This window comes from Gallinula chloropus (genome assembly GCF_964237585.1).
Source record: "Gallinula chloropus genome assembly, chromosome: 9".
Classification (NCBI taxonomy): Eukaryota; Metazoa; Chordata; class Aves; order Gruiformes; family Rallidae; genus Gallinula; species Gallinula chloropus.
The window spans coordinates 17,391,895-17,419,280 of record NC_140094.1 but is presented as its reverse complement, the minus strand read 5'-3'; the positions used below and the strand labels follow the sequence as shown (position 1 = coordinate 17,419,280).

Genomic DNA, 27,386 nt, shown 5'->3' with positions numbered 1-27,386 from the left:
GACACAGGCTTAGTTGATTCTGTGAGAGGCAAAGGCAGGAGAGTGCTGAGTTTCTGCTGCCTGAAGGACATCCAGGCTTCTGTGGGTGGAGAGGGACAAGGGCTGGTGTTGCACAGGTATGGGACTAGCCAGCCATCTCTCCCAACCCACTAACTCATGCCACGAGCTGGCTGTGGGTCCCTGGCCTCCCATCCAAGCCTCTCCTCGACTAGGCTGTGTGTGCCTGTGCTCTGTCCCAGCTCTTGGTTTTGCTCCCCCACACTCACACAACCCACAGCAATGCCATGGCCCCTGTGTTTCTCATGTCAGAGCAGTGATGTGCTGAGGATTCTAGGGCTATTTGAAGTGCCCCAAGGAGAACTTGGTGTCTTCCTGATACCTTACAGACCAGGAGCCAAGCTGGGGGCAAAGAATGAATCGGGAAGCTCAGTGAATTTGGGTTCAAATCTGGGACCCAGAGGGGGGTAGAACCCCCAGGCTGTGGGTGATTCAGTGCTCTTGCTGATGGTTGTATTGATGGGTGAGGAGAGGAGGTGTGTGTGCACGGGGTCAGTGGGCAGGTCCTGCAGCCTTTCCAAAATGTGTGTTAGTGTAGCTTTCCCTTAAACGTGATATTCTTGGGGGTCTCACTGCAGGCACACCCTGGGCATTAGAGACTCTTTTAATCCAAACCAGAACCTTTTCAGTTATTCCAGGCTAAACTACACCTTGGGGCAGTGTTGGCTTGGGCTGGCTGATGCTCCATCAAGCACCGAGGAGTGTTCCATCAGGACTCCTCCTCTGGGCTGTGAGATTTGGGGGAGTCTCTGCTCCCCAGATAGGAGCCTAGCTCTAGTAGATGTAGTGTTTACAGCCCTTCCTTAAGGGCAGCTTGGGGCTTCCTCCCACATTTGTGCACGTTTCTTCCTGCAGATGGAAAGCCTGTTTCCACCGATGTGATTGTGCTGGGCCGGACAAATCTCCTCATTCCTTCCAGCCAGCCCCATCACTCAGGGGTGTACGTCTGCCGTGCTAACAAACCCCAGACCAGGCAGTTTGTAACTGCTGCAGCTGAGCTCCGGGTCCTTGGTGAGTAGAGAGCAGGAGAAACCTTCCAGGTAGCAGCGCTGGCCTGTGGATTACCTGGACCAATGTCCAGGAGGTCCCCAGGAAGTTGTGTTTGTAGCCTGTGCTGGGTAAGATGGGAGCCAGGTTAGAGCCAGGAGGCTCTGGGTTGGGATAGCTCTCGGTGGGAGTGTCGCCTCTTTAATTTGGGGTTTAATTCCTTGTGTTTACTGAAGCGTTTTATGCCTTATTCTTGTTCTCCAGGGTTTCCCCATGGAAATCTGTATCAGCAATTAACTTCCAGTATCGTGGAAGCCAGCAGGGAGAACAGCCTAGGATCAGGGAACGCAGCACATGATTGATACAGAATTTATTTTTCCTTTTGGACAGAGTCTAAATTAAGCCTCTAGAGTCTGCCTGGCAAATCCTATCTTGTAAGCAAAGCTGCTGCTGAATAAAACATAGCACTGAGCGGGGAGGAGAAGGGATTTGCTTTCCTATCTTTTCCTCCTCCTTCCTGCATTAATTTGTCTTCTCTTTCTCCCAGCTACACCCAGCATCTCCCAGGTTCCTGAAACCATCTCACGCACCCGAGCCAGCACAGCTCGCTTTGTCTGCAAGGCAGAGGGTGAGCCACCCCCAACCATTCACTGGCTGAAGAACGGCGAGTCCATCCTCTCCAACGGGCGGGTGAAGGTGCAGAGCAGCGGGAGCCTTGTGATCAATCAGATCGGCTTGGAGGATGCTGGCTACTATCAGTGCGTGGCTGAGAACAGCCTGGGCATGGCTTGTGCCACTGCCAAGCTCTCCGTCATCGTGAGGGAGGGTTTGCCCAGTGCTCCCAAGAAGGTATCAGCTGTCTCCCTCTCCAGCACCACAGTCCTTGTGTCCTGGGAGCGGCCGGAGTACAACAGCGAGCAGATCATCGGCTTCTCGTTACACTACCAGCGGGCTGTGGGTAGGTGTTCCCTGCCAGTGCAACACAGCCGTGTTGCAGGTACAAGACATGAGGCACAGGTTGGCTTTCTTTCCCAGCCAGTGACAAGAGTGAGGCAATTCCAGTTAGTTCAGCCCTTTTCATAGCAGGTAAAGGAATGTACTCTGGGAATCAGCATCAGCTTGTGACTGTGCCTGTGGATCAGCTGCAGTACACTAAGTTGTTAACCAGCAGTAGCATGCCCACATAGCTGAGTTCTCTGGATTCTAGGGGGACCAGGCACTTGTGGAAATTTATTTCTGTTCTTTTTCCTCCAACACATTGATTTTACATGCAAAGGGGGTGATTATTAATGGAGATATTAAACAGCTACATTGTGTACAGGGGTAACCACTGAATTATTCACACCCTGGATCTGAAGCAAGGCACTCAGGTCTCTTGGGCTTTGTCTTCAGCTGAGCAGCCAGCAAGTCAGTGCTCTTGCTGAACTGTTGCCAGAGCTCCTCTGAAAATTAAATTGGTAACTTTGGCTGCCTTAGTATGGATTGAGGATCTTGAGTGAAAATGGAGACGTTAACATTGAGGCATTGAATATTTCTGCTCAAAGAGATGCATTTTGTGCAGGTACTGGGGAAATTGGAGTGATTTTTAAGGTGGATTTACCTTGTGGGCCTTGTGAGTTTAGTGATTTTTTTGAGGAGCATTGTGGTAGTTCACTGACCTGCTGATCAGTGTTTCCTTGGCTCTAGGAACAGATAACGTGGAATACCAGTTTGCTGTCAATAATGACACCACTGAGCTGCAAGTCAAGGACCTAGAGCCCAACACCAACTACGTCTTCTACGTGGTCGCATATTCTCAGCTCGGAGCCAGCCGGACATCCTCTTCCATCATTGTTCAGACCCTGGAGGATGGTGCGTTGAATTAGATGGGTGCTGGTGCCTAAGAAATGGTCTTGACCTGTTTCATGGTGAGCGTGGAATACGCTACGGAGAAGAGTGTCAGCACCTAGAAACCTAAACATACTGCTGCTTCTCAAAAGCCCTTTTAAAAAAACCCCAAACAACAAACCAGCCAAAACCCAAGCACCCTGGTCTGAAGCTTGGGTGATGAAGAGCATGAAAATGACCCCATTTGGGCTTGTGAGAATCCCTGCAGTCAGCTCCCCTGGGTTTTCACCATCACAGCTAATACGATGCTGCTCCAAGCTTGACTCTGGGCTAGACCTAGACTTGATTTTTAACTCAGAAGACAGACATCTATTGCAGTTTGTGGGGGTGGCAGCAGTCTGGAGGTTGAATCCCTTAAGAGCCAGTAGTTTGTGTTTATGTTACTATTCATCATGTAGCGTTTTGCGAGCAGCAAAGGCAGAGTGCCAGAAGGGACAGCTGCCCGACCAGGGAGCACGTGGACAGCTTTCAGCAGCCTGCAGGACAGAGGCAAGGAGCGATGGTTTTGGCAGACCCCGTGCAATCCCCTGCTATGCTGTGGGGTGCAGGATGTGCTTTAAATACTCCTGACACAGTCAACTTGCCTGGTCCAACGTGTATGTGCCTGAAGCCTGAATAAGCTGAGTTGGAAGAGCAAAAGCTGCCTGCAGCACAGAGCCATGGCTCTTGAGGGAATGGGGATCCCCAGACTGAAGTCTGGATCTATGAGCTGTTTCCTCTAGTGTCTCCTTTGTGCTCCATGGTACAGCCTAGGCTGATGAGCTGATCTGCACTAACCTGCCTGGTTTGCAGTGGCCGTGGGGTCACCTGTGTTTTGCTTCTTTGGGGAGCAGTGTGGTGTGGACAGCAGGCTCAGAGCAGCCCACTGTGTCCCCATCAGCACCCTGCCCATGAACCCAGCTGCTGAAGAGCTGTGGGGTATTGATTCCCTGTCATGACAGACAGCATGTCACCAGTGTCTGGGCAGAACCAAGACCAGGTACTGGCCTCCAGACAGCTGGCAGAAATGTGTTGAGGTGTCACCCCAGTCTTTGCTGACTTCCTGTTCTTGCTGCTGTCCAGTTCCTAGTGCTGCCCCTCAGCTGTCCCTGTCGAGCATGACTCCTGGTGACATCCGTGTGACGTGGCTGCCACTTCCTCCAGAGCTGAGTAACGGCAAGATAACGAAGTACAAGATTGACTACTGCACCCTCAAGGAAGGTGAGCAAAACACTGTTCTCAGGGTTGTGTCATCTTCTCCAGCAGGTCATGTGGAGCAGAGGAGGTGCAAGGCTGAAAGCAGAGGGACTCCTCCTTACCCAGGGGAGGAGAACATCCCTCTCAGCCTGGCTGTGCCAGGGGTGGTCACAGCAGTGCCAATGCTGTGCAACTTCACGCTGCTCCGAGGTGCCTTTTCCTGCGATGGCAGAGGAGCCCATGTCCCAGGGGATCAGCCTGATGTTGCATGTTTGTGCTGCACCATGAATGTCTGCATGAGCAGCCCTTTGGTGCCATCTGACCATGTGCTTTGGGGAAAGAGTTTTACACTGGATGGGGAAGAAGGATAAATGTGTTTGATTCCTTTAAAATGGGAGTCCAAAGTGATCCTTGTAGAAAAAAATCAAGTATCTTGGCCGGGCTGTGTTTCTGTGTTGCTGGATTTCCCCCAGTTTTATTTATGTTGTCACACACTCTCAGAAGCCTTCAGCAGGGATGGCAGTGTTTCCCTGTGCTGGACATGACTGTTCCAGTTCCACGTGTGCTTGCTTTTCAAATCCTTCTGGGTATTTGCTCTTAAAACCATCAAAGCTCTGCAGCTTCTCACTTGCCAGGGTCATGGTTCTTACTAAGAGAAGGCTGGGGAATGTGATGAAGTGCTGGACACGTGCCCATGTGTTTGATCTGGTTTAGTAGTCAGCAGTGTGACTCCTGAGCCTGCACGTGGCTCTGTGGCACCGTAAAACCTTGGAAACATTTGCAGGTTCAGGATCACACTCAGCAATACGCTGTTGCACAGCAGGGACAGTGCTTCTGCCTGACTTCACACCAGGTGAAGCTGAAAAGCAAGACCTCTGCATTCACCAAAGAGGCAATAGGAATCTTCAGCAAGACCAATTAGTTGTTACAGTGAAAATCCCAGGCCATTCTCAGTTTAAATTTCCTGTTATCTTGCTTATGAACTTGGGTGAGACGAAGAGAGAGTGATAAAACCTCAGTCTGGTGTGGGTGAAGGTGTGAATTTCGTAGGAAGCAGGGCTGCTGGAAGGCTCTGGTTCAAATTAAGGTGAGGATTTCAACACAGCAGTGAGAAGCACTGGTATGTACCTTTAGCTTTGCTCATGTTCTGCCATCGTGTTGGCAGCAGCAGGGTTTGACAGGTCCCCTCCAGGCAGGGTCTGTGGTGCTGAAGGCAACCTGGGGTTCTGAATGTGATGCAGGGGGTTTCCAGTCAGGGTATTGACTTTTCACAGTCTTTAGTTCTAGTTCTTCCTGGTGGCATGAGATTGCACTGGGCACAGCAGGGCATACAGACCATCTGGGGGTAGTTGGGATTCTGGGCTGGTCAGTTGTATTTTCATTTGATTGGGAAAACCTTATTTTCAATGGTGTTGCCTTGGTTCCAGCAGATCAGGTTACCTCCATTGAAGTGGGTGGAAATGAGACCCAGATCACTCTCTACTCCCTTCACCCCAACAAAGTGTACAAAGTTCGCATCGCAGCCAGCACCAGCGTGGGCTACGGGGCCCCCTCTGAGTGGACCCAGCATCGGACTCCTGACAGAGACAACCAGACGCATGGTAGGAGCCTGGGTGATGCCTGGGACTCAGGGTGGGGTGTGCAGGATGTTGGGGAGCTTGAGGTGATTGGAGATGTTTGCATTCAGTAGGGAATCACAACCATTTGGTTGGGTACCCACCTTTATCTTGCTGTGAGCAGCCCCTCTGTGTCTTGCTGCTTTCCCTGTCCTCCCACCGCTGTGAAAAATCTTTAAAAAAGAAAGAAACCCCCCAAACCCCCAGTGTTAGGAGATTTAGAAGTGGATGCCAGACTTCAGCAGTGGTTAAAGATGGTGTCACCTCAGAATACATTGAGAAATACCTGTAGTGGCTTTGTGATGTTGTTCTTTCTCGTATCACCTGGCTGGTGTAGCCAACTGTAGAGCATAACTGTACCACTGTCAGGCAGTGGAGACATCCCACCGTGCAGGACTTCCTTTCCTCAACTCATCCCTCACTGCCCAGGACAGAGCAGGGAAATGGAGACAAGTGGCTTGAATGTTTTTCTCTCTTCTTTTTCTTCTTCAGTTCCATTTGCTCCAACAGAATTAAAAGTCCGAGCGAAGATGGAGTCTCTCCTGTTAACATGGCAGCCCCCAGCCAACCATGCCCAGATATCTGGCTACAAACTCTACTACAGAGAGGTGGGCCCAGAGGAGTCCAGTGATGAAAGTCCTTTGGAGGGTGCTGAAGATGAAAGCTGGGATGTAGGACCCATAAAACTGAAGAAGAAAGTGAAGCAGTATGAGCTGACTCGACTTGGTTAGCTGATTACATCTTCTTAACAGTTGGTGTGGGAACCCAGGGACTTTGTAGGAGTCCTTGGATGCTTCCAGGAGGCTCAGTTATCTGCTTGACTGAAGATACATGTAGGACCAGGACAGTATGAGCTTTTTAAGAGCATCCAAAATAATTTCTGGAGTTAGGCTCTTGGGGCTTGTTGTAAGCAGAGTTTAAACCACAGAAATACCTGACCTCAGTCTAGCAAGGCTTGTGTTTTTAACCAAGGACTAATACACTTGGTGAACACTCATAAGTGGATCTGAATCAGTTGATATTTTTATTGTGCCACTACAAAGAGCGTCTGGATTAACTCTTCAGTCAGCACAACGATCTCTCCTTTCCCTGTGTCTCTCTCAGAAGCTTCATAGTCGAATGCTGTTTGAAATCTCTCTCGATTAAAGTGCAGAGATGGGTTAATTCACAGCCTGCTAATTTTGGGTCAGTATTCCCCTCCACCTGCCCCTGAGGGACAAGGGAGAGGAGACTGAGTGTGGCTGGAGAACAAGTCTGCACCACGGTGAGATCTGCCTGCCTGGCTAACTGTGCTTGGTGCTTCCCACAAGGAATTACATTTCTAATGTCTGTTTGTACTAATTAGTCAATTTACCTGCTGATACAGGATGGAGAGGGGAAAAAATAGTTGTGGCAGATGTATCCTTGAAACAGGATTCTGCTTCTTAGAGTTCTTCCATCCCCCACTTCATGCTTCATCCCTGGTACTGCCCAGTGAGCTGTGACTGTGGGGTGAGCATTCCTCAGGCTGGTTCATCTTACACACATGCTTAGCATATGTATCACACGTGGTGTAAAGGTCAGGCTGCAGCACCTGGAAGGACAATTTTGTGTCATCACTAAGTAAGTTTCCAGCCACGTTGCAGCCATCCTGCCACTGGGAGGGTGTTAACAGTCAGGAGTCTCTCTGAAGAGTTTCTCTCCGTAATTACTGTGCCAGGGAAACCACATGTGAACATCCTCGTGCGCTGCGCTAACCGCGAGCAAGTCGGGTAGCGGAGGGACTGGGGAGTGGGCTCAATTGCTTCCAAATGCTCTGGCACAGTGATGCTGAGAAGGCTGCTTGTTCTTCTGTAATTACTTCCTTAAGTTTGGGCATCTGTCAAGCCCCTAATGGTTTCCGTATGATTCGGCGGTTGGGTATTGGCTATCAGCGTGTCGGGAAGAGAGTCTTGGGTTTCTTCCAGCCGTGGATGTTCTCCTCTCCCCCCTTGTGCTGTTGAATGACATGCTCCTGTGTGTGTAAAGGAAGGGGTCAGGAATCTGGCTGGGTGGAGAAAGGCAGGGGGGCGAAGCGAGGAGGAGGATTGATTGGGGTTTAGAAGGGTTTAGGTGTATGGCAGGGATCTGCGCTGTGCAGGTACTTACACCTGCGTTAGGGGTCTTGTAGGCAGTGAGTAACAGCCCTGGGAATAGCTGGCAGCCCTAAGGGGATCCATGCTGCTGCGCATCGGCTGAGGGGGAATCAGCTGGGGGGATTTCCCAGCTCATGGGTGTCTGCCTGGGAAGAGCAGCAGTGGAAACTTCTCCTAAGATCCCCATGTAAAAACAAGCAAAATACCCCTCGCTGTCTGTTGGGAGTACCTCTTGGTGTCAGGGTTACCATTGGTGGGATGGTGAGTGGTGCTGACTGGTGGGAGAGGGAGCTTTGCGCAGGCTGGCCCAGGGCAGGTGGGCTGCTGAAGAGGGGTCATGGTTGAAACTGCAAATTGGGCTGAGAACTCGGAGAGGTAAGAATAGTGTTTGTTTGCATGGAGCAGAACCTCCCCTACAAGGAGAGGCTGAGGGAGCTGGGCCTCAGAAGAGGAGAAGAGCCTTCTCTTCTCAGCCTGGAGAAGAGAAGGCTGTGGGGGGACCTTACTGCAGCCTTCCAGTGCCTGAAGGGAGCAGACAAACAGGAGGGGAATCAGCTTTTTCAAACGGCAGACACTGGCAGGACAGGGGAGAATGGATTAAAGCTAAAGGAGGGAAGGTTTAGATGAGATGTTAGGGGGAAGTTCTTTACAGGGAGAGTGGTGAGGGGCTGGAACGGGCTGCCCAGAGAGGGGGTGGGTGCCCCATCCCTGGGGGTGTTCAAGGCCAGGTTGGATGGGGCCCTGGGCAACCTTGTGTAGCTCCAGGCCTGGAGGTTGGTGTCCCTGTCTGTTGGAGCTTTGTGATCCTTGGGGTCCCTTCCAACCCAGACCAGTCTAGGATTCTAAGAACATTTAATTGGAAAGGACCTACCACATCAGCCAGTCCAACCACCTGTCCACTTCAGGGCTTACCAACAGTTAAAGCAAATTATTCATAGCACTGTCCACATGCCTCTTAAACACTGACAGGCCTGGGGCATCTCCCACCACTCTGTCCTGCAAACTTCCTCATCCTTCACCTTACCCCAACCTCTACCTTCTTGGATTTGCCCTTCGATGTGCCCCAGCTGTCTCCATTTGACCTGTCTGAAATGAAAGCCAGACTTTTCTCCCACACTTGTGCTGACCTCTGGAGCAAACCACATCTCCTTAGAGGGACATTGCTAATGATACACCTTGTATCTTGTCTGAGAACCTTGTGAGGGAGGTGAGCCGCTGTTCAAAGGCACGTCAGAAGCACAGGAATTTCATAAGCCCACAAAATCAAAAGGAAGCTATCCTGACTGAACCACCAGGAGGGCTTTTCCCTGAAAGATCCTCATTCATTCCCATCTCCTGTCTAGCATTAGTCTACTACCAGGGCTGTATTTTACATGGAAAGTAAACAGTAAGGATCTGATTGTGGCTTCCACATTCCCATGAAGGAAGAGTGTGTTCCTCTGGGAGCAATTCCCTGGAGATCAGGGTATTTTCCTGCTGATGGGAAAGCATGCTGCATGGCACCTGGCCAACACGAACACCTTGGAAAAACTGAGTGAAACAACCCATTTTGTGTATTGGTTCTATTACATAGTCATCTGTATTACTGATTGGAAATGATCTGGACTAGGTTATTCTGCTTATATGTAATGCATGATGGAATGCAGTGAAATACATCTGTTTCCATGCTGCCTACTAGCTTCTTGACAGCTTGATAGAGCTTTATGTCTCCATGTTCGAAGAGCTTGAACATCTGGGCCTGTGTGTTAAAACTGAAGCCAAGCCTCTGACTGAGAAACCCAAAATAGCCCTGTTTTCAGGACAAGAAGTACTTGATCCTCTCGTAGAGCTCCCCTGGCCTCACGTGTGGCTGCTGTACGGACCCTACCCAGGGATGGAGAGATGGAGGACTTATCCTTTCCATCCCTACGTTCTCCAACAGGAGCTGCCCACAGCTGCATCACATCTGTGAGCTCTTCCTCATCCTTCCCGATCGCATCCTCCCCGATGAGCTCGTGTCCCAGTGGAGCCCAGCCAAACACTGAGGCAGGGGGAGCGGTGTGTGTGCTGTGAGAGACGGGCTGTGGGCTCCTTTGTGTCACCCAGCCCGTGGTTCCAGCCGCTTGGGAGTCGAGCACCCTTTGGCCTCTTCCCCCTTGTGTGGGTTTGAAGCATTTTCCTGTGGCTGGGGGAGTGTGGAAAGGCAGATGAAGCTGCCTCAGAGGCAGACAAAACTCTGTTTGCTTTTGGGATTCTTTCATGGGAGAAAAATGTGGCTGAACTGTTTTTATATTCTGAGCGCGAACATGTGTTGTGGAGCAGAGAAAGCCTTTGGTAATTGGTACCATTAGCCTCTGGGAGTGTAATCAGTGTGGTAATAATAAAATTGGCATCAATAAGAAAGGTTTTATTCTGCTTACGTTGTCTGGTAAAGAGAGCAGTGATCTGTCAGGGCAGGGAATGAACAGGCACGTCCCAAATTAACAAACTTCCATCAATGTGCTGCAGCCACAGCAACCAAAGGCAGCCTGGGCTGCTCTCACTGAGCTTCTGAATGGGTTGGCTGCTGAAGGGAGAAGTTGGTGAGTGGCTTGTTTGAGAACTTTGTATCTCCCAAGCAGTTTCCTCAATTAAACATCCACATAAAAAATAATCAGAGGTTACCACAGCAGAGGAGTGTTTCAGCTGATGAAAGGCAGGAGGTGCATTTTGGAGAGGAGAGGATGTCGTCACTCCTCAAGAATAAACAGTGCTGTCCATGCACTTGCATGGGGGGGAGAGAGAGGAGTCACTGTCCTGCACTGGTTTCTTTAGCAGTCTGCAGGGAAGAAAGATCAGGAGATCCCAAGGTGATGGGCTGCAGGCCATGATAGTGGTTAACCCTTGGTGGCTGGGGCAATTCCATTTGCTGATGATGGTTTCTGAGAAAAGCTGGTCAGATAGACTCATAAAATATAGAACATCAAAGAAAATATGCCTAACTGGGGAGGGTTGGTAACGAAAATAACCCTAGACAAACTGTGATTGATTTTTCCAGCTCCTGGGAGACTCTATGAGGTGAAGCTGGTGGCATTCAACAAGCATGAAGATGGTTATGCAGCGGTTTGGAAAGGCAAAACTGAAAAGGCACCTGCAGCAGCAGTAGGTGAGGAATGCCCTTCGTTTGTCATCTGTCTCTCCTGCTTGGCACATGGCTTTGAAGGAAGGATAGAGGTAAAGTTACCCAAGAAGGACAACGTGACAATGAGAAAGATCCCAATATAAGGAAACTCCTGTTGACATTCTTTGCAAATAGCATTGAAGGAATTATCTTTGGAAGGAGAGGAAGGAGCAAAATAACCTCCTTTATGCTAGATTTGTTCTTGTAGTGGGTGAGATGGCCTTCACCATGTTCTCTCTGGCCCCAGTAGTGGCTCAGGGTTGGTCTTGAAAACACCAGATACCCTGTTTTCCATCTTGGACACTATAAAGGTTCCAGAACATGACTTAGCAGCTTGCCAGGCTGTTTGCAGTGTTACCAGGAAAACACAGAAGCCCTGCAGAGGTAGGTTCCATTCTCAGTTGTGCCAGTGTTGAGGGGTGAACGGTCTGGGCTTCCCCCTTGCCCTGTCAGATGGGTACCTTTGGAGCTGTCCTGTGCTCCACAGTTATACACCACCACCTTGGGGCGTGGATCCTCACTGTGGTCCTCCCACACGTGAGGAAAAGTGTGGACTGCTGTGTGCACAGAGGGGTCAGGCATCTAGGCCTATGCTGGAGGCCAGCATACCAGTGCAGGCCTATTTCATCCGTGTTCTCTGTGTCTTTGACGGCCGCCTCTTGCTGTGTGTGTCTCCACGTGTTTATTCTCCTTCTGTCTCACACTGTAGATCCCCCTGTGCAGAAGGGCCCTCCGCTGCCTCCAGTCCAAGTCTATGCAGAGTCCAACAGCTCAACTTCCATCTGGCTTCGGTGGAAGAAACCTGACTTCACAACAGTCAAAATTGTCAACTACACCGTGCGCTTCAGCCCCTGGGGCCTGAAGAACGCCTCTCTTGTCACCTACTACACAAGGTAAAGAGGGATGCTGAGGGTTGTTGTGTGTTGCTCATGTCAGGAATAAGCACAGGACAGGAGGAGCCTGTGTAGAAGTTGCAATACTGAGTAAAATCCTGAGTGTTTCACGGGTTGGGAAGGTCTGCCCTGGTCACGGTTGCATTCAGAGCTGGTGAGATGTGTGGCACTGACAGCTGTCTGACTTAACTATCAAGGAGATGTTTGCTGGCTGGTCTCTGCATCTTTCATTCTGTGGTTGGGCCTCATGTGCTTCCTTCCCTGTTAATGACAAACCCAGGAGTGATGATGATTAGTCCCAATGCCTTTGTGATTTGTGAGATGGCCCTCACTAGTTTGGTTTAAAAATTGCAGTTATAATAATTTGGGGATGCATTTGAAATCTGGCTTCCTGTGCAGGTTTTCAGCCTGTAGCTGGGCTGTATTTTCAAGCTTTTCTCTGCCAAGTACATCAGAAGATGGTCCTGGAGGCTGGGGCCATTTGCTCTCCATCTGGGAGCTGAGTGCTCTTGCATTCACATAAGTGCAGGAGATGAAGATTTAGGTGAAAACTCAAATACTGTAAGAGGATAATCTCTTACTGTGTTGCTGGTAAGGTCTGAAGGTGACAGTGGGTGGGAGTTCATGGCCTTGTGAACGTGTCCTCTTTTGGCAGCTCGGATGAAGACATTCTGATCAGCGGGTTGAAGCCCTACACCAGGTACGAGTTTGCTGTGCAGTCCAATGGTGTGGGCATCGATGGGCCCTTCGGCAGCGTGGTGGAGCGGTTCACCCTTCCTGACCGTGAGTATTTATGGGATCTGAATCCCGACTTCCTCTGGCCTTCCCTGAATCTGTATCAAACCCCTGCTAAAGTCCCCCTGAGAGATGTGATCTCAAATCACCTTTAAGCTATGATGCCCCTGAGTAGATGCTGAGAGCTGCTAAGTGTCCTGGTGGCTTTCCCAAGCCATTAAAGGAGTGCTGCTTAGTAAAGAGAGAAGAGAATTGAGGCAGTGATTGCTCTTGCTGTGGGGTTGCCTCTGGGTTCAGAGAAATTGTGCTCGTTTGAGAAAGCTGATGACATCACTCTAGTGCTAGGTCCTCCCTGTGCTCAATGTCACTGTTGGAACAAGAGTGCCTTGCCCAGCCTGGTTCTCCAGTAAGACCTCCACCTCCTGCACGTTGAATCTTCCTCTTTTCTGCTGTTCATGCTGGGTCTGTAATCGTCTCTGCCAGGTCCCTCAACTCCTCCATCTGACCTGCGGCTGCACCCGCTCAACCCCTACGCTGTCCAGGTGCACTGGTGCCCCCCCATCGAGCCCAACGGCATCATTGTGGAGTACCTCATCCTCTATAACGCCAACAACACGCAGCCAGATGACATGTGGACCTTGCTGACACGAGAAGGTGAGCTTCCTCGAGGTACTGTAATACCCCCAGGTCCTCCCTCTCCTCCTCCTGCCTTCTTCCCTGCCTGTGGAGCCCTGGTTGGTCACTCATGGTGCCCTGATTTTGCCTCACTTTGAGCACCTACAGGTAAACATTCAGGAGCTCCTACTGCCAGTTTTCTCAGACCATATGCTGGTCCTGGTCATATATAGAGTCCAGGGACAGAATTGCTGAGAGAAATGAAACCAGACATGTCTAGGGCTGGAACAGCCATTGTCACCCAGCAAACATCCTGCAGATACAGGCTAGCAGCCAGTAATTCCTAGGAGAACATGCAGTCTGTATCATCAGCTCTTTGAGCACAAGTTCCTTCGCACCAAAGCGGTGTAGGAATTACCTCTTCAAGGTCATGATGCCCAGTCCCTCACTTCTGAGCATCCAACAGAAGTCCACTGCTGCGTTACTGCAGCCTCCAAATACTCTTTGACACTGCACATCTAAACCTCTTTTGACTTGCTTTTGATCAGGAAATATCTTCAGCACTGAAGTTCATGGCCTGGAAAGTGATACCAGATACTTCTTCAAGATGGGAGCAAAGACAGTCGTGGGATCTGGACCCTATTCAAACGTTAAGGATGTGCACACCCTCCGGGAGAAGCTGTCTGGTAGGAATTTCCTCTTTGTCTTGGTGTGGAGAGTGAGTTGTGGTGCTGGAAACCCCCATTGTCTGCGAGCACCGGGTGTGTCACCACGCAGGGTGTGGGATGTGACTGTGTGTAGGCAGAACCCATTCCATGGAAGCTCATCTCTCCTCCCCAGCCCAGCTCCTGTGGAAGGGCACAAGCAACCTGCATGTTGCTGCCTTTCTGTTAGGTCTGCGTAGCGGGAAATTAATAGATGCTGAGAGATGCCAGTTTGCTTTAAGCTGCTTTAAACTGCCACTGCTGAGTAATCTTCTTCCTTCATGTGTATGGAGGCATCACCCACTGGTTTTGGAGAAGCTAAATGTTTTGTAGCTCCTTCTTGCTGGTGGCTGGACTGATGGATCTGTCCTTCCCTTACTAGATGTTCTGGATATCCATTCTGTCACGGGAATCATCGTGGGAGTCTGCCTGGGGCTGCTCTGCATCCTCTTCTGCATGTGTGCCAGCTTCCGCAACAGCAAGCAGAGGTAGGTGGAGGTGAAGCATGCTGGCGTGGAAGGAGACGAAAGGCACTCTGAGCTGCTTCCCTCTGTCCAGATATCACTTAATAGAAAGATGGAGTTTTGGGAGTGCTGCCTGGCTGAGGAATATATTTAATCCAGTGTTTTTACTGCTATATTATCTCATTAGCTTCTCTTCAATTTGGATTGCTGGGCATAGAGGGGTTGTTTTTTCCAGAGAAAGAAAACCAAAAAACCCCAAGGAAAGGATAAACCTCTATTCGCTGGGTTATTACCTCTGTCTGTTAGCGTGGGCAGAACTTTGTTTCTGAGGTTGGAGAGCCCTAAGGATGTTTGGAAGGGGTTTGTTAACCCCCAGGTGACAAAGGACTTGCTAGTGAGTGACAGGCTGGCGTAAGGAGGGTTGAGCTCAGCCAAAAGGCACTGCTCTCCCAGCATTCTAAATCCTGCCACAAGCTTTTGGTAGGACCATGATCAGGAACCAGCTTGGATGTTGAGAAGAGCTTTGAGCTGACGACAGACCTCAGGACTAGGAACGAGCAACTGCTGAAGTCTTGTCGTAATGTGGCCACCAGCCTTCTCCATCCTGTTGCATCTTTTGTCTGTAAAGCAGAGATGACAGGAGTGACACAACTCTCTTGTGTCAGGGCAAGGGCCAGGGCCTGGCTGCTTCCACAGGGCAGGCTGAGTGGCCCGGAGGACATTGCTTGGGCAGTCTGTGGCTCTTGGGGACAGAGGGAGGTGAGGCTCATGGGAGATGCCATGCTTGTTTTCCCTCAGGGAGGCCCTGCCAGGCCTGGATTCCCAGGCAGCCGGCAATCACACTTACTACCACCGCAGCAGACAAGGGGTGGCAGCTCCCAGTGCCACCTTGGACTCCCATGAGCTGGAGTCCCTCATGTCCCCACTCACGGAGGATGCACCTCTGCCCCTGGGAGACATCACAGAGCTGACGGAAGTGCACAGCCTCATCCACACCAGCCTCCCTGAGGACATCGTCCATGGGAAGAGGAAGGTAAGGCCCCATGCCTGTGGTGACTGGGCTCCCACCCTGGGCAAGAGCCTCTTGTTTGCTGTGTCTCTGCTGTGAAGTCGGGTCTGATCCTGTCCTGGCTCTGCAAAGTGCTGGTAGTCTTGGCCACGGGCTGGTTCTGAGCAACCACATGTTCTCCTCTCTGTAAAACTGACTGGCTCAGTTTGGGGTCTGTGCCATGTCCCACCCCTTCCCATCCCCTGGGATAGTGACCCCTCATCCCCAGCACAGCAGCCACCAAACATGCTGCTGCCAGAAGCTGCCCTGTTCCTCTTGCTGTGGCATAGAGATGGTGCGAGAAGGTGTGATGTGCTGGGTAGCTGCTCTGCCTTCCAGGATACTCTGTTGCTTACAGTACAAGGCACTTTGTCCTCACACCATGTTTTTCCTGGAACACCCTTCAGGAATACCAGAGGGGAAATTGTGTTCTATTTGTGAACTGTATTTTTTGAAGCCATCTTTTCCTGCCCCGCTTTGTTTGCCTGACATTGCATTGTCTTTCACTCCTGCCTGCCCATTTCCTCTCTCAAGCTTGCCTGAACCATTTCATTCCATTAGGGAACCTTTAATTGGCCTAATTTAGTTAATCTGTTTATCTCTCTCTTTGTAGCCCAGGGAGAGCATGTAAAGTAATTAGGAGGTTCAGTAAAACAAATGTGTTGCGGGCGCGTGGGACTGTGTGTTTGCATCAGCGCGGTGTGTCACTGGAGGGAAGGTGAGCTCAGGATACCTGGCTGACCACGAGACCTGTCCTTGCTGCTGGCTTTTGGAAACACAACATCTGCTGCTGCCTGTAACGATTCCATGAGCTGAAGCCGTGCTCTCCTGCAGCATCCCTGGTGCTGTGGCAGCTCAGTGCTCAGCTGAAGGGGAAGCACTCTGCAGCCAAGCTGCATCTATGGATTTTGGTGGAATGTAGCTGCCTGTCTGGACCTAAGCCGAAGAGTGTGAGGAATTTCCTACTGCTCTGTTAAATAAGGACCAAATGTTTTCAGGGATGGTGACTTAGCGTGAGAACAGGTTGGGGTAGGGGGAAGTTTCCTTCCTTGGGAGGCCTTTCTGGGGGCAGCAATCCTGTCTGCAAAGGGTTGCAGAGCAGGGGCTGGAAGAGAGGTCAGTGCCAAGGGCTGGAGGAGAGGGCAGTGCCAAGAGCTGGCTGCTCAGGGCTGAGCCTGAGAGCTCAGCCCCCAGTGCTGTCGCAGAGGCTGATGGTGTCCAGTTATGTTCTGAGATTGGAGCTTCGGGCAGAGGGGTGACTGTGGTTGCTGTGGCTCTTGTCTCCATAATTGGATGGGGAAAGGCCACTGGAGAGTTAAACTCACTGAGGACTTTTGCCAGCAGAGTAATTAGCTTGTTTTCTTGATGGATGTGGATAGGGAAGCAAGGATCACTGAGGAGCAGCCACACGCAGCCACCCAGAGAGAGTGTTGTCACCCGTGCCGACCGGTGAGGATGACCTGGCAGGTGAAGGAGAGCCTGGAGCAACAGGCTGTTGTTACTGGGAGCGGGCACTGGAGGGAGATGTGTTCCCACGCAGCAAGCCCTGCTCCCTCCACTGCCCAGTTCCTTTTGGTAGTGCCACCTGAGCCAGCCCTGAACATCCTGCATCCTCCTCATACTCTGACATGTATAACCAAGGGCAAAAAGACTCAGGCCAAAAAGATCTTTCTGCTGCAGTTGCCAAGAGACCACACGTCTGGATGGTGATGTGATGTTACCTGGCTGGATGGTCAAGGAGTTGGGCAGGTCTCATGAGCCTGTTCAGACCGGGGCACACATGCCTGGTCCCCACAACAGATGTAAATTGGAGTCTGCTGCAGTTGTGTGTGCTTGTGGACAAAATGCTTCTGGAAGTCCCAGGGCTGGGTTGTAGTTTCCTTGAGTTGTCGGTTCCTTGGGTTGTCTTGTGTGCTGCAACAGCTTCTTCCCGCAGCTGGTCAGCCAAAATCCCCCGAGGACCCTGCCTGGAGCTGAGTGTTGTCAGGAGCTTTGTACCCTACAGTGACTGGCTGCCTTTGTTGCCTTCTCTTCTCTTCTGTGTATGGTTGGGGCTGTGAAGACCCACAGCAAGGAATGCAGTAGAGCTACAGAAATGGGAAAGTCCATGTGGAAGGAAATTCCTGGTCCAGCCTGGTGAGGGGAAGGTCCCCATGGTGCTCCTGGTTGGGTACTATCAGCTTCAGTCCTAGTCAGTGGAACAAAGTGAGTGAGAAATGCCTCGAGGATTCCTTTTATATCATGTCACCTCAGAGCTCAGGATGTTGGCTGGGACAGACTCCTCACCTGATGCTGCTGGCACTGTTGGGCAAGCACTGTTTGTATAGCTGTGATGGCAAGGACCTAGGAGCTCCAGGCCTGTGGGACCTCTGGTTGCCTCTCTGTCCTCTGGTTGTGCTCCTGCAGCCTGTTTTGGGGTGGTTGGGTGGCACCTGCCATTGGCAGTGATAGCTGCTCCCATGCTTGTAGGCTTTTTACGTGCTGGTGTGTTGCTCAGCATTTCATGGATTATTCCATACTGGTTTTGTTCCTGTGGCAGCCCAAGGTGCCAGTGGAGACTGGAGGCTCCATGTGTTGTCAAAACACAAAGAAGGGTCTGTCCCTGTGCCATAAGCAGTCAGAAGTGAGTGTGTGTCGCTTCACAGGTGCGGGGACTGGAGAACACTGAGAACAAGGGCAGGGAGACTTCCACAACACTGAGGTTTGAACTGACTCCCACCAACAAGTCACAAGCGAGGGTTTTGAGAAGTCCCCTCAGTTGTTTTCAAGTCAAGATCACCAGTTCTTTCAAACACAGGGCTGTGCTTCCTCTGGAGCTGTTAGGAGTAATGCTGGGGTGCAGGATGGTGCGAGCACGAGGTGGGACGGTCCCTGGTTGTAGGACACCAAGGGGCTGCTGCAGCCAGGCAGTGGGCACGGCCCCTCTGGATAGCCAGTAGTGCCCTTGGGCAGGAGCTCACTCCAGCACACCCTTCTCCTCCCTTTGTGTGTCCCACACAAGGACTGATGAGCACACAGACAAGTGATTTTCCTCTTGCTCTCTGCCCCTTTCAAGCGACCCCCAGAGCGATGCCCTCAGTTGCCCACGTTGTGAATGACAGCGTAACACATCGGCCGCGGTGATGCAGCTCTTTCCCTGCCAGATAGACCCTACTGATGCTGAACTGGCTCTGCTCCAGACATCGCTGTCACTGCTGCTTTTGGGCCAAGCAACCCACGGGGTGGGGGAGAATGTTAAAAAGCAGCTGCTTGCATGGAAGGCTTCAGCTTTTCATTGAATGAAGCCAAACCTGAGTGTTTTGGCTTGGAAATGGTCACCACTGTGCTGCTGCTGAGCTGGAACCTTCCTCCTTGTGGGCCTCCTCCCCGTAGGAACTGCGATTCCCTGTGAAGCATCCCCGTGACTCAGAGAGCAAAAGCTGTAACACATCCTGGCCTGTATCAGACACAGTGTGGCCAGGAGGTCTGGGGAGGTGATTGTGCCCCTGTACATGGCACTGGTGAGGCTGCACCTCGAGTGCTGGGTCCAGTTCTGGGCCCCTCACTACAAGGATGTCAAGGTCCTCGAGCATGTCCAGAGAAGGGCAACCAGGCTGGGGAAGGGGCTGGAGGGCAAATCCTATGAGGAGCGGCTGAGGGAGCTGGGGGTGTTCAGCCTGGAGAAGAGGAGGCTGAGGGGAGACCTTCTCCCAACCTACAGTGACCTGCCAGGAGGGTGCAGAGAGGTGGGCAATGGTCTCTTCAGCCAGGGGACAGGAGATGGGACAAGGGGAAATGGCCTCAAGCTGCACCAGGGCAGGGTCAGCTCAGATGTGAGGGAAAAGTTCTTCCCTGAAAGAGTTGTGGGGCTGTGGAACAGGCTGCCCAGGGAGGGTGTGTTTGACAGACAGGTAGATGAGGTACTTAGGGATACGGTTTAGCAGAGGACAGGAATGGTTGGACTTTATGATCTTAAAGGCCTTTTCCAACCCAGTGATTCTGTGATCCTGTGATCAGGGAACTTGGGCCTATCTCAGTTTTTTGTCATTTTTCATATTGAAATTTTCCTGTGTGGAAGAAAATCCCCAGTGCTTTCTGAAAAGCAGTAGGTGAGAGCTGTGCTCCCCTTGACAGCTAGCAGAGATTTTCCTTTATCTGGTGGGGGAGAGGCCTGTGTTAACGCTGCATCTTGGGGCAGGGATGCCTGTATGTCTGCATGACCCAGAGCTTTCCCGCTCCCACTGGCTGCTGTGATGCCACCATTCCATGATGAATCCTTTCCACTAGAACACAGAATCATTGGGGTTGGAGGGCACCTCAAGGGATTATCAAGCCAACCCCCAGTTAAAAAACAGGTACATCTGAAAAGTCCCCAGCTTTGTTTTGCATGGGATTTCAAGCTAGCTTAAATTAATATCATCGTAAACCAGGGAAGGTTTCAAAATCAGCATTTCCTCTGTGTTCATTCTCTGCCTGTGTATTTGCATGGAATCATTACCTGTCACTGGGGGGGAACATGACCTAGGCACATTTTTACCCATCAGAGTTTCTATAAAGAGGCTAAAATGAAAAGGCTTGTTTGCTTTGATAAGGATTTAGCTGTAATGGAAACACCTTTCCTAGGAAGATGTTTTTATTAGTTTTCAATCTTGTGTTTGCAGTGAACTGACAAAAGGATTTTTCCTTCTTTAAATTAGTATCTGACATTCCTTGTCTTTGTTCTTCCACTGGAAAACCAAAAGGATGGTTCCTTGTCTTCCTTCAGCTGTTGGCTAGCCCCCCTCAAGTAGAAAGCATTCACAGAATCACAAAGTTAGAAAAAAACGTTAAGTTCATCAAGTCCAACCATTCCCTCCCTATCCTAAACCATATCCCTAAGTATCTGATCTACCCTTTTTTTAAATACATCCAGGGAAGGTGACTCAATCACCTCCCTGCTCGTGACCCCAAAAGATACTGCTTTAAAAAGCCAAGGAAGCTTTGAAGGGGTACAAGACCTTCTTCAGGTCTGGATGAAAACAGACCTGAGTTCATTGCTGCTGGCCCAGCCTTAACAACTAAGCCCCGAGAGGCATTTGGGGGTGTTTTTTCCCCCCTTCTTCTCTCAAACATAATGTTCTCAAACCAACATGTGGGATCCAGGCCATGTTGTGTGGCTGATGGGTTTCTTTCTGTTTGTTGAAAGTTGCAAACTGGTACAAAACAAGTTTGTTCTTCATTGCAGCCAATTTCAGCCAGAGCCTGAACAGCCTGTTCCCAGAGTCATCAAAACCTATGTAAACATGGCAGATTGACATTTCCGCTAACAGATGGTCCTTTGGGGATTGCAGGAGAGCTGCCTGTTTCTTTCCACGGATTTTGGTATTCACAAGATGCCTGCAAGAAGGTTTTTGAGTTTGCTCTGTGTGAGTGTGTGTGTGTGTGTCTACGCGTACGATGCTCAGATCTTTTCTGACGGCAAATATGCATGGAAGCATCTATGCCACACATTTGTGTGTGTGTGTATGTGTGTGTGTGCATATTTGTGTAGGTTTGAGGCTGAAATTTCCAGGCAGTATTTGCTCAGTAACGTATGTTCCTTGGAAAAGGCACAGAAGCCATCAGGCAGCGCTGGAGCTGGGGAACGCCGTTCAGATGGCAGCAGGAGCAAGTGGAAGCCGCCGTTCCTCCAGTGCTGGCGTGTAGGGGTATTGCTCCTCGTTAGCTGGTCGCTTGGGTGATTTCTGGTTATTAAAGTGTAGTTTAATGTTTGTCCACTTAGGAAGGGAGCGATTAGGGAACGCTCTTGGCTCAGAATATATTGTTGGGGATTGCAGAGAGAGGAATGGCAACGACGCTGCCTCCGGCAGGCGCTTCTAAATTAGCTTGATATTCACAGCGACATCACTGTTCCGCGGGGTGATGTCATACAAATGAGGCCCTGTACTGCTTGTTTTCTTAAGGTTTGATCCTGAGGCAGCAGCGAAGCTCCTAGGACTTGAGTTTGGTGCTGGGATATAACATGGCTCTGCCTCCCACAAGGTGTTTGAGCCACATCGGTGCTTGAGTCGGGGTGGGCAGAGGGCGCTTGGGAAAGGCTGGGGCAGCTGCGGCGTGCCTTCTGCCAGCACCGACAGCACGAGGTACCATTTGCATCTTGCTAAATAGCTGGCTTAGGAATGCCTGGCTCACACACAACATCTGGTCCTGTATTTCTACCTAATTTCCAGCCAGATGGACCGAGGCACAAGGAGGTCAAATGACTCACGCAAGGTCAGGCTGATGTCAGAAATCTCCTTGCCGTCTCAGCTACACTTGGGCTACGCCGACTGTTGTTGGGATAGGTCTGGCCTAAGCAGTGGCCACGTACACAGAGGAGAAACCTGGGTTTCTCCTGCCTGGCAGTGGTTAGTGGGGTGGAACAGACTTGCGGTACATCTTCCCCACGCTCACACCGCCAGCATTCTCTGTGCACACTCGCAGCTGTGTCAGGTCAGGATCTTCACTTCATCGTTGTGTCAGCCCCTTGATTCTCCCCAGACAACACGTAACATCTGTGGAGTGAGCCCAGTGATAACCAAGCTTCATATCTTCCTAAAGCCTGAGTGTGTGTATGTACGTGTCTGTGTGTGAGTCAGCAGCAAGGCTGAGCTCAGGTAAACGCAGGACAGGCCAATAAAATCCAAACCTGGAAAGAAAAGACTTTTCTGCCTGTGAACTAATAGTCTGAGCTGTTAAATAACTTCAGCTCTTAAAGGCACACGTTTCCCATGCACAGAGGTGTGCATTCAACAGTTTATTGCAAGGGGAAGCTGAGAGAACCCAGAACAAATTGCGTTCAGCCCATATAATTTAATTAGATCTACAAACAAGGTAACACTGGTTGCCCAGGGGATTTAAAGCTGAGCTAAGAATTGCTTGGTGGTCTGTTGCAAAAAACCAAAAAGGAATTAAATAATTAAAAATAAATAAGGCCCCCAGTTTTGTGCCTCTGTGTTGAGGGGGAATGGCAGAGTTTTTACCCAGGCTGTAGCTCAGAGCAGGAGATCTGTCTGCTCTGCAGAGCGAGCAGTTTAGTGTTGTCTTCAACTCTTCCTGGAGCACACAGGCCAGTGCTCGCAGGTGAGGGTTGCTCCACGTGCTGTGGAGCATCACTTGTGCAGAAGGAAAAAGCCATAATAATTCTGCTTCACATTCCCACCATCCCTGTTCCTTTTGTGCAGTAATTTTCCATGGGCTCATCCTGCTCTGGGCTGTTTGTAGTGTTGCAGGGAGTTGGTTTCAGTGGACCTTTAAGTGATGGCTTGTGCCACGATACACCCATTGGCCTCAAAATTTGAGAATCAGTGGAAAGCCCCTTCAGAGACCAGTTGTGAACCATCCAGCAGCTTGACACCCCCTTGCACTGTGTGGGCCCACGTAGCAGAGCCACACAGCCTGGTGTGAAGTGTGTGAGCCCTTTGCAGTGAGCATTTTTATTTGGGTGCCAGCAGAGGTGATCTCTGCATTTAAGCCACAGCTCCCAACACTGTGCTGTTTTCCCAGCTCGCACTTCCCCTTTCTCAAGCTGCTTCTCATTTCAGGTTTGTGAGGATAAGGATCTGTATCTGTGATAATTGGATCTTTTCTTCTCCTGCTTTTCTGCTGCAGTCTTCATGGAATAAGTCAGCCAGCCAGCCCTGGACAAACAGCATAGCCAGATACGGGGATACCATCACAAAAGAACCTCTCTCTGCTGTGAACGGATCGCTGAAGCTCCCTTCCAGCGCGGGACAGAAGCTTTTGTTACAAGCTCTGGTCTACGATGCTGTCATGGTGGGTTTCTTCCATGGTTTATTGACCTGGGCATTCTGATGCAGTTTTTCCATTTATATTCCCCATCTCCCTTTCTCTTTGTCATGGCACAGGAGGAAATGCTTTCTTCTCTAAGCTAAGCTTAGCTGACTGAGCATGAGCTTCATTTATTAATCCCCCCTCCCTGGATACAGGGGTGTATTCCAGTGAGAGTGATGGGATTGGGAGTAAAAATCTGTCTTTTCCAAGCATCGCTCAGAACCTTCAACTCTCCTCTGAGCTTGTGTCTTAGCTCCAGCCTTAACCCACAAGCCTGTGCTGGGGGTGGCCAAGTGGGGTTGTCAGCAAGGTTGGGGCGTTCCTGAGCGCCTGGAGCCAGGCACCAGCAGCCTGCTCTGAGTCGGTGCTGTGTGGGAAGCAGCCTCCTGGCCCAGTGAGCCACAGCACTCAGCACGGTCATTACGATCTCCAGTGTGCTCGCCCTGAGGAAGGATTGCATTTTAGCCTGTAAAAGGAGTCTGAGATCAAGGGTTGATTTAAATTCCATCTCCAGATAGGGGTAGAACAATTTCCAGTGCATGTTTTGTGCGCAGACTGGGAGGAAGTCCTGTTCCTGACATTCCTTCATGGGAATAAATACTCCCGTGTCTGTGACGAGGCTGCTGATGTCCCAGACATCAAGGTCTCAAGCTGAAACCTGCCCAGATCGACTCACACACAAGAATCACTTTGCTTATTGCTTTAAAAAGTTCACCCCTCCACCCCTGGCGAATACTTCTAAGGACCCACCCCACCCCCCATGTCTCCTTCCTAGATAGTAGTGTGAAAATCAATTATACACAGGATATAATTAATGTTGTGGATAGAGTTAAGACAATGTTTTACAACCCAATTACGGGGCACCATTTACAGCACAGCTTTACCCATCAGTTTGTCAACAAAAGGAGAAAAGTGTTAAAATATGCAAACAAAGCACCAAGTTGGTTTCAGCAGAAAGAACAAATTACACGTGGGACATTTCCCTTCTGTACTTCCAATTGTCTTCTCACTGCTAAAGGACACTCAGCCCTGAATCTGAGCACTGACTGCCTGGAGAGCTCCCAGAATAATGTGTTAAATTGATGGATGATAATCTAGCAGAGTCACCTGCCTGAGAGCCAGGTTTGTGGGGACCTGAGAGCCAGGTTTGTGGGGACCAGGAGCCTGAACTTGGCTCAAACACCGCAGAGGAGAACCAGTCCGTTTCTTTCTGAATTAAAGTGCTTGAATTTACCCAACTTTTGTAAGCTCTAATGAACAAACCAGGGTAATGAAGGAAGCCCTGGTATCCTGTTGCAGGGCTGGATCATGAGCTCAGTTGTCCACTCACCCTCTAAAGATCTGGCCCTTAATATGAAAACAGGCTGGTGAATGTTGGAAGTTGTGGTCTTTGACAGAGGTTTGGAGGAATGTTTGGTCCAGCCCACACAGAAACCATAGGCAGATACCTTCACTCCTTTGGGACTTGCTTTCCCAAACGTAAAACAGGAATAATGATCCTGAGGTGACTTGAGATGCTTCTTAAGATTATGGCTCTGAGAAATGTGTCAAGATAATGCTTAATGTTTATGTTGCATGGCACTCTGTGGGATTAAAATGAAATACCTGTTGGTGCCTGGTTGGGTCACAGACTCAATTATCTGAATTTAAATTTCTTCTTTCTTGTTTTTTTTTTTTTTTTGTAAATTCCCCTGTGTTTGGTAACAGAATGAAGCAAAGAAAAGCCACCCCCCACCCAACCTCCACCAAGTGGAAGCAGAGGTCATCGTCCATTCTGATTTTTCAGCCTCTGACAGAGACTACGACTTCCAGCTGCACATCCTGGAGAGTGAAGAGACAGAAACTGAGGACCAGGAGCCTGAGGAGCTCCCCTCTGTGGAGCTGGCTCTCCCTGGCTCTCCCAGCACCCAGCAGGACACTAACCAAGCATTGGGGGACTGCACGAGCGATTCTGAGGTTCAGGGCCAGGATGAGCTGTTATGTGCCAACAGAAAGACTAACAAAACAGAGGCTGTTTGCACCCAGGGGCTCACCAATGGCTTCCACAGGCACGGAGAAAGTTTGGATTCAGTGGGGAGCGGAGATTCGGACTCCAGCCAGGTAGGCAGGGGTGATGTGCAGCCAGTCAAGTGCCAGTCGCTTTCCGCTGCCCCGGAGGAGGCTCCCCTCTGTAGTAACTCTGGTTTAACCAGTTCATCCTCAGCATCTGAGAACGTGGCCTGTGTCCACAGTCACTGAAGAGTGAACTAATCTGGTTTTGATCATGGGAGAGCTGGAAGCACTAGCGAGGGCCTGGCTGCGTGAGGTTCTGCGTGCCCTCGACTCACTGAGCCCAGCTGAAGCTACGGATGGCGCAGCATCTCACCGGAATGGGGTTCCCACCTGCCAGCTGTACATACCGCCTTCAGGAAGTCAGTAGGTAGATCAGGAAGGACCCATCTTCTTCCCACCATTGCTGATGAGTGACCTGGTTTTCCCAAGAGCGGTGCTGAGCCATCTGCTGAAGTCTAACGAGGAACCACGGCCAGACCGGAGCCTTCTGTGAGGCTGGGGCCCTCCAGGCGACTGGCAAGATGCCTCTTCATTCTGGGAAGAGGCAGGGTACACCCAACGATTCTTCTCAACCCTCTCTTTGCCAGGAAGCTCCTGGCACTACCTACTGCCTCCTTGGGATGAAGTTTGTCAGAGGAGTCCCTTGGGGGAGTGGAAGCCAACACAAACAAACTCAGTGAGCTGTAACCACCAGCCTTTTCTGCCCTCCCGTGGTTAAAAGGATTATAAGGCTCCCTTTGTGTGCTACCACAGTAACTATTACTAGCAGGCTGATGTAGTGGCCTTTTATTACACACTCTACGAGTGCCTCTAACAACTTGTACTATATAGAACCTTCTTCAGCGTCTGGGTCATTTCACCAACCTGGACTTTGTTTTATGTAGGTTCTTGTACCTAATATTTTAGGTACACATCTGTCCTTTTAATGTACAACATATATTTTTATTTCCTTGAAACATCTTTATATTATTTAATTTTATAAAGTGGAGTAGTGTGTGGTATAGAGTAGCGTTTTTACTACTTCTCTCTTTATTTTTTTCCTCCCTAACAACACAACTACCTCATGTCTGTTGGAGAAAAAAAACAGCAGTAGACCTACTCTTTTGTTACAGCTTGTCATAGGTTTTAACTTATTCTTATACTGCCTTTTTCTAAAAAATACGTCTGCACTGGTTGTTGACTCTTTCTTAGTGCTGTGGATCCGATGTCTCTCCTGCTTTGTTCCCCAGTCTTGCTGTAGGACACCTTCCCTACAGCTGGAGAGTTGGGTTGTGTTTCTCTGTAGGACCTTGTTTTGCAGGAGGTGGCCAAAGGAGACCAGCTTCAGCTGGTGGGAATGTTGACCCAGCTTTCCTTGAGAAGCTTAAACCAGTGAAGAGGAAAAACGTAACTTGTGACCTTGGGCACATCTTTGTCTTTTTATTATTGGGATTTTTGTGCCCAAGTGGGGACATCTCAGCTGATTTTGATTTCCAGAGAGCAGCTCTCAGCCTTCTGTCAGCGGTGAACTTGCTGAAGGCTTTGGATGAACAGGTGAAACATTCCAGTTACTTCTGAGAATCATGGCCCAAAGTGCTTTTGGGGTTTTCTTTGTTTTTTTAAGAGCAGAACAGCATCAGAGCTTAAAAATGAAAATCAAATCTTTGGTCTCACACCAGGCAGTGTGGTTTGAACACCAGCCAGTGCCCTGTTTGCTGGTGCTGTTTGCTTACTGACAGTGTGTCTCAGCCTGGCAGCCTGGCCTTGGGTGAACTTGGCTCAGCCCTTCCTTTAGCCCTTCTCTGCCCTGTCCCAGGCTTGCAGAGTTTGACTGGGAACGCTACAGATTGGACCAACTCCTTGGGGGTAGTAAGGATGGTAATTCTGCTCGCTGAGCATTCTGTAAGTGCTCTGCTGTCCTGGAGGATTCAGACATCTGGCCATTAGTTTAACCAATGAGGGCAAAGATGCACCAGTGTCCCTCTTCTCCTACCAGACCCCCCAGCACTGTACAGGGAGCTATGTGGTGATCTGAGATCCTCTAAGAGGCTTCTGAATTCTTGTGGTGAAATCTGGACTGAGATGCCACCACTGGCAGCAAGGAGAACCTTGCTCCACGAGACCCTGTC

The 27,386-nt window shown here is 50.2% G+C and overlaps 1 protein-coding gene across 1 annotated transcript in view; it reads left to right on the top strand.

The window, feature by feature from the left end:
- The window catches only part of IGDCC4 (immunoglobulin superfamily DCC subclass member 4), a gene marked incomplete at both ends in the record, with an annotated part of 92,103 nt that extends 66,639 nt beyond the window's left edge, over positions 1–25,464 (top strand). The window contains 15 exons of the mRNA XM_084267795.1: positions 913–1,068; positions 1,592–2,002; positions 2,731–2,895; positions 3,994–4,131; positions 5,535–5,708; positions 6,216–6,449; positions 10,854–10,961; positions 11,686–11,869; positions 12,525–12,652; positions 13,088–13,258; positions 13,768–13,905; positions 14,306–14,411; positions 15,186–15,420; positions 23,044–23,208; positions 24,934–25,464. Of these exons, the coding sequence (XP_084123921.1) occupies positions 913–1,068; positions 1,592–2,002; positions 2,731–2,895; positions 3,994–4,131; positions 5,535–5,708; positions 6,216–6,449; positions 10,854–10,961; positions 11,686–11,869; positions 12,525–12,652; positions 13,088–13,258; positions 13,768–13,905; positions 14,306–14,411; positions 15,186–15,420; positions 23,044–23,208; positions 24,934–25,464 (3,044 nt within the window). The remainder of the gene's footprint in view (positions 1–912; positions 1,069–1,591; positions 2,003–2,730; positions 2,896–3,993; positions 4,132–5,534; positions 5,709–6,215; positions 6,450–10,853; positions 10,962–11,685; positions 11,870–12,524; positions 12,653–13,087; positions 13,259–13,767; positions 13,906–14,305; positions 14,412–15,185; positions 15,421–23,043; positions 23,209–24,933) is intronic.
- Positions 25,465–27,386: the final 1,922 nt, after the last annotated feature.